The 7,122-nt window shown below is 44.1% G+C and overlaps 1 protein-coding gene across 7 annotated transcripts in view; it reads right to left on the bottom strand.

Annotated features, from left to right (window-relative positions):
- Positions 1 to 1,995: 1,995 nt before the first annotated feature.
- LOC106563044 (LHFPL tetraspan subfamily member 2a protein) overlaps positions 1,996 to 7,122 on the bottom strand; it is a 68,019-nt gene continuing 62,892 nt past the window's right edge. For all 7 annotated transcript variants that reach the window (XM_045689908.1, XM_045689907.1, XM_014128257.2 and 4 more), the window contains one exon: positions 1,996 to 3,518. In XM_045689908.1, the coding sequence (XP_045545864.1) occupies positions 3,262 to 3,518 (257 nt within the window). In that variant the 3' untranslated portion in view covers positions 1,996 to 3,261. The remainder of the gene's footprint in view (positions 3,519 to 7,122) is intronic.

Genomic DNA, 7,122 nt, shown 5'->3' with positions numbered 1-7,122 from the left:
AGAGGCAGAAGAGAGGATGAATTATAGAGCGAATGAGTACTCTTTCATTGAGGGGTTAGAGAGGAGAAAAGGTAGAGAGAATCAGACTGGATTTATCCCACAATGTAGCGGCAAAGTGGGAGCTTATTTGACCACACCCACTGGGGACAGACGTCAATTCAACGTCTATTCCACGTCGGTTCAACGTCATTCCGTTGAACTGACGTGGAAACAACGTTGATTCAAGCCGTGTGTGGTAAGTGGGCAATTACTCCGTTTTTTTGCCCCCTTCTATTTGTTTACCTTCATCCCAGAGAGATGAAGGGACTGAGACCGACTGAGTGATCTTAGTGGAGATTTCTTTAGAAGAGGTCTACATAACTAGTCTGAGACGTAGCTCACATTTATGGGGAAAGGTAGCAGGAGAAGGAAGAGAGGGAGGGGATGGTTAATTGGAGGAAGGGTAGGTTGGAAAAGACAACTCCTTTGTTAAAGGGGTTAAAGGAGAGACAATTTAGAGAGAATCACATTGCATTTATCCCACAATGTTCATTGTAGATGTCTTACTGACCAAAGAGTCCTTCCATTGTTTTCAGTTAGTATATTTTCAGTAAAGGATCTATAAGTAATGCATGTTTATTGTACAGTGTTTGTTATGTGGACCCATTTGTAGTAAGAGATGTGAATGAAACGGTTGTCTTGTCTTTTGTTCATTCAAATGATAGGTCCAGTGCCATTTCCTGTCCCACCCAGATGATTTGAATGATTTTCCTGCTGTTATTTATCCACACGGCCAGAAGATGGCAGTGTTTATTCATCTGAACTGATTTAAACAAACTCAACGTTGTACAAATCCTCTTACAGATTGTGTGTGTGTGTGCATGTGCGTGCGTGCATGCGAACTCTGTTATCAGGTTACCTTCCCCACACAAAATGAAATAAGCATCGACTCTCGCTTTCTCTATGTCTCAGTCAATAGAGGGGTAAACCCAGGCTAAGCTGACTTGCTGACAGTAGACGAGGGGCTTGGAGTCTCATACTGCAGCCCTCTGGAGAAACAGGGAGATTTGTCAAGTGACATGGAAACACTGTCCAATCTGGAAGTCATCAACTGCTCTCTCGCTCTGTTTGTGAACATGATGAGCGACATGGCAGCCAACAGGGATGCTCTTATTCTCTCACACACACACACACACACACACACACACACACACACACACACACACACACACACACACACACACACACACACACACACACACACACACACACACACACACACACACACACACACACACACACACACACACACACACAAAAAACATCTCCTCTTTCACTGTTCTCCTATCAAGACCAGTAGGGCAAACACATGATGTGTGGGAAGATAGTTCGGGAAGAGAGTTTGTTTGTGTGTTGTTGGTCTGTGTGTGTGTCATTTTGTTATTCTTATCAGTCTGCGATTCTCCAGGTCTTAGAAGGCCGTTTCTAAAGCTCCTATTCTAAACCCCAACTACTGACCTACAGTACTGCGTCAGCAACACTCTGGGGTCAGGGGTCACCTAGTGTTACACTCATCATGGCTTAATAAGGAAGCGGAGCTGCCTTCACAACTCTGTTATCAGGTTACCTCCCCCACACAAAATGAAATAAGCATCGACTCTCGCTTTCTCTATGTCTCAGTCAATAGAGGGGTAAAACCAGGCTAAGCTGACTTGCTGACAGTAGACGAGGGGCTTGGAGTCTCATACTGCAGCCCTCTGGAGAAACAGGGAGATTTGTCAAGTGACATGGAAACGCTGTCCAATCTGGAAGTCATCAACTGGGGGGGGGGGTGAGAGTGACTCATGCACATACACACTGGCGGTCTGGAGTGTGGTGAGGGGGTAGGTTGGAGCTGGCGATAGTGAGCGAAGACTCTCACCACTTCTTTCCCTCCCTCACCCATCCTTCCAGACAATTCATTACATAGAGCCCCACAGATAGGAACTTCGCTGGAGAAAAACCCAGAACACCTTGTCTTTTTCTTTCTGTTTTTATTGGTTTGGCAGAAAGACAGACTGAGGAGCTGGGAAAGTGGGATGAGCATACAACAACGCACGTTTCAACAGTTTCTCTCCAGCGCTGTGGCTGGTGTCGCAGGAATAACAGTCCTCCCCTGGTGTTGCCGGAATAACAGTCCTCCCTTGGTGTCGCAGGAATAAGAGTCCTCCCTGAAACAAGACACTCATCTGAATACTAGTGTGTTGTTGTCCAAGTCTTTGTCCATAGATTATAGGGAGTCGGCTGAGGAGGACCTCAACGAGGCCAGGCTAGGGTCATTAGAGATGGGGGGGGGGTCCAGGCAAAATCATCTCAATATTCGAAAAAGGAACCAAGCACGGTCTCTCACACAATAACAAACACACACACAAACACACCACAGCTCTCTCTTAGCAAGCTCATGCAGTCCGTGTGAACCATGGCTGGTGTAGGTGTCCCATCAATACATTTCAAGGGTCCAAGAAGACATACATTGGTCATTTCAATTGACAGTACATTCTGTAAGCTTTAAGGACATCATGATTCCATGCTAAACTAAGGCCATGTCTGAGAGTAGTTTACTTGACTGAGTAGTGGTTCCCTTGTAGAGTTACTCACACCTGGCTTAAGTTGGCGCTTGTAGAAGTTCCCTCTAACCGCTGGTCCAGGGTCAGATATTATTTGATCCTCCCCAATAGGTTCAGGTTATGATTTGGGGTTGGGAAATCTGATCCTAGATCTGTAGCTAGGGGCAACTTCGATCTGGAATTTTAAGTTATAACAGAAGACTAGCACCAGGTAGGCGGATCTTCAGGTAGTGACATCATCACACCAGGATCCAAGGCGAGAGTGACATCATTTAAAACACAGCCTGAACAGAGCTGAGAGGACCACCATTCTCAGATCATCATCATCATCATCATCATCATCATCATCACTATGTACAGTATATGCACACTTATTTACAATACAAACTTACTGGTGTCAGGGTAGCTGGTACTGGCACACATTACAAATAATAACACACAGAACACAGACAGCACCTCTGGTGGCGAAGAGTGGAAATACACTGAAACACACGTTTGTGAAAAGCTTGGCACTGTAGATTTCTCCCACATCAACAATAACAACAATACAGGGTCAAAGGTCAGAGAGTCAGTCTTAGTGGTAAACAATAGGGGGGGGGGGGGCTCCGTTTGATTGACAGCTGGGCCCCAGAGTGGAGACGAGGGGGGAAGGACATGACATTCCTCCTCGTCAGCCTCAGAGCAGGCAGATAAGGCTCTTGCCCTCCTCAATCTCCTCCTGCACCTTGTCTGAGGACGTGGCGATCTCGGCCTGGGCGGAGAACACAGCACAGACGAAGGTGAGCACGGTGCCCCCCATGGCTGTGTAGAAGGCCCAGCCCATGGTGCACAGCCCCGACCGGTAGGGAGCCGCGTCCTGACCACAGTACAGCTGCACCTTGTCTGAACCCCAGCCTGCAGGGTATAGCATCAGACCCAGGATCAGAAACAGACCTGGACCACAGAGGGGGGAGAGAGAGAGAGGCAGCATTAGTTCATCAGTAACAATATAAAGCATTAAATAGACCTAGAAACAGCAAACATATGTGTGTGACTGATTGAATGTGTGTTTTAAATTTAGCTGCCGAGAAGCGTGGAATGACAACAGCACATTCTCCAAAGTCCATCCACAGAACAGCTAACAGCTACATTCTCTGGTATCAAAACACTTCCTGTTTCAATAACACGTTAGCATTCTGATTTCCCGTTGGTCAAAAATATTATACTGGGCTAAAATGATTTCCTTCACCATCCCTTTCAGATGGGACTCCTACTCCATTCCATTCTAACAGTACACCTGGCCAGTGTCAACTCTCATTGCAACAAAAAGGCCTGATGCCCATCTTTCCTCAAACATGCCCCCGCATCGCGACCCTGAGGTTACAGCACAATGTAACCCTGGGGTTATGGCACAATATGACCCTGCTGTCAGCTCTGGATCCCCGGGTGGGGGGTAGTAGGGGTTTACAGCAGGAACAACAGGAAAAGGTAGCCAGAGGGGTTTCCTCCCGCCAAGTCACTGAAGTGACCGACCGACTAACCCTGTCTCAGATTCCTGTATCTCCCGCTGTTGGAGGATGGAGCCACTTCCTGTGGGGGCGGGACCGACTTCTAACACCACACCGATTCTGTTACAACACCCCTGCACTGTACAATATTCCACTTTTAACAGAACACAGAGTCTGTTACAACACCCCTGCACTGTACAATATTCCACTTTTAACAGAACACAGATTCTGTTACAACACCCCTGCACTGTACAATATTCCACATTTAACAGAACACAGATTCTGTTACAACACCCCTGCACTGTACAATATTCCACTTTTAACAGAACACAGATTCTGTTACAACACCCCTGCACTGTACAATATTCCACATTTAACAGAACACAGATTCTGTTACAACACCCCTGCACTGTACAATATTCCACTTTTAACAGAACACAGATTCTGTTACAACACCCCTGCACTGTACAATATTCCACATTTAACAGAACACAGATTCTGTTACAACACCCCTGCACTGTACAATATTCCACTTTTAACAGAACACAGATTCTGTTACAACACCCCTGCACTGTACAATATTCCACTTTTAACAGAACACAGATTCTGTTACAACACCCCTGCACTGTACAATATTCCACTTTTAACAGAACACAGATTCTGTTACAACACCCCTGCACTGTACAATATTCCACATTTAACAGAACACAGATTCTGTTACAACACCCCTGCACTGTACAATACTCCACTTTTAACAGAACACAGATTCTGTTACAACACCCCTGCACTGTACAATATTCCACATTTAACAGAACACAGATTCTGTTACAACACCCCTGCACTGTACAATATTCCACTTTAACAGAACACAGATTCTGTTACAACACCCCTGCACTGTACAATATTCCACATTTAACAGAACACAGATTCTGTTACAACACCCCTGCACTGTACAATATTCCACTTTTAACAGAACACAGATTCTGTTACAACACCCCTGCACTGTACAATATTCCACTTTTAACAGAACACAGATTCTGTTACAACACCCCTGCACTGTACAATATTCCACTTTTAACAGAACACAGATTCTGTTACAACACCCCTGCACTGTACAATATTCCACTTTTAACAGAACACAGATTCTGTTACAACACCCCTGCACTGTACAATATTCCACTTTTAACAGAACACAGATTCTGTTACAACACCCCTGCACTGTACAATATTCCACATTTAACAGAACACAGATTCTGTTACAACACCCCTGCACTGTACAATATTCCACTTTTAACAGAACACAGTCGACCGATTTGCCTTTTTAAAATTATTTTTTTTATACCTTTATTTAACTAGGCAAGTCAGTTAAGAACACATTCTTATTTTCAATGACAGCCTAGGTACGGTGGGTTAACTGCCTTGTTCAGGGGCAGAACGACAGATTTTTGGCACCCCAATGGTGGAATAAGCTCCCTCACGACGCCAGGACAGCGGAGTCAATCACCACCTTCCGGAGACACCTGAAACCCCACCTCTTTAAGGAATACCTAGGATAGGATAAAGTAATCCTTCTAACCCCCCCCCCTTAAAAGATTTAGATGCACTATTGTAAAGTGGTTGTTCCACTGGATATCATAAGGTGAATGCACCAATTTGTAAGTCGCATTTAAGTCATTTAGCGTCTGCTAAATGACTTAAATGTAATGTAAATGTAAATTTTTACCTTGTCAGCTTGGGGATTCAATCTTGCAACCTTACGGTTAACTAGTCCAACGCTCTAACCACCTGCTTTACATTGCACTCCACGAGGAGCCTGCCTGTTACGCGAATGCAGTAAGAAGCCAAGGTAAGTTATTGCTAGCATTAAACTTATCTTATAAAAAACAATCAATCATAATCACTAGTTAACTACACATGGTTGATGATATTACTAGTTTATCTAGCCTGTCCTGCGTTGCATATAATCGATGCGGTGCGCATTTGCGAAAAAGGACTGGCGTTGCTCCATCGTGTACCTAACCATAAACATCAATGTCTTTCTTAAAATCAATACACAAGTATATATTTTTAAACCTGCATATTTAGCTAAAAGAAATCCAGGTTAGCAGGCAATATTAACCAGGTGAAATTGTGTCACTTCTCTTGCGTTCATTGCACGCAGAGTCAGGGTATATACAACAGTTTGGGCCGCCTGGCTCGTTGCGAACTAATTTGCCAGAATTTTATGTAATTATGACATAACATTGAAGGTTGTGCAATGTAACAGGAATATTTAGACTTAGGGATGCCATCCGTTAGATAAAATATGGAACGGTTCCATATTTCACTGAAAGAAAAAGCATTTTGTTTTCGAGATGATAGTTTCCGGATTCGACCATATTAATGACCTAAGGCTCGTATTTCTGTGTGTTTATTATATTATAATTAAGTCTATGATTTGATAGAGCAGTCTGACTAAGCGGTGGTAGGCACCAGCAGGCTCGTAAGCATTCATTCAAACAGCACTTTCGTGCGTTTTGCCAGCAGCTCTTCGCAATGCTTCAAGCATTGCGCTGTTTATGACTTCAAGCCTATCAACTCCCAAGATTAGGCTGGTGTAACCGATGTGAAATGGCTAGCTAGTTAGCGGGTGTGCGCTAATAGCGTTTCAAACGTCACTCACTCTGAGACTTGGAGTAGTTGTTCCCTTGCTCTGCATGGGTAACGCTGCTTCGAGGGTGGCTGTTGTCGATGTGTTCCTGGTTTGAGCCCAGGTAGGAGCGAGGAGAGGGACGGAAGCTATACTGTTACACTGGCAATACTAAAGTGCCTATAAGAACATCCAATAGTCAAAGGTATATGAAATACAAATCGTATAGAGAGAAATAGTCCTATAATTCCTATAATAACTACAACCTAAAACTTCTTACCTGGGAATATTGAAGACTCATGTTAAAAGGAACCACCAGCTTTCATATGTTCTCATGTTCTGAGCAAGGAAATTAAACGTTAGCTTTTTTACATGGCACATATTGCACTTTTACTTTCTTCTCCAACACTTTGTTTTTGCA

This window comes from Salmo salar, chromosome ssa11 (assembly GCF_905237065.1).
Source record: "Salmo salar chromosome ssa11, Ssal_v3.1, whole genome shotgun sequence".
NCBI classification, from domain to species: Eukaryota; Metazoa; Chordata; class Actinopteri; order Salmoniformes; family Salmonidae; genus Salmo; species Salmo salar.
Note: the sequence above shows the minus strand (reverse complement) of the source record. Positions and strands in the feature narration are given on the sequence as shown.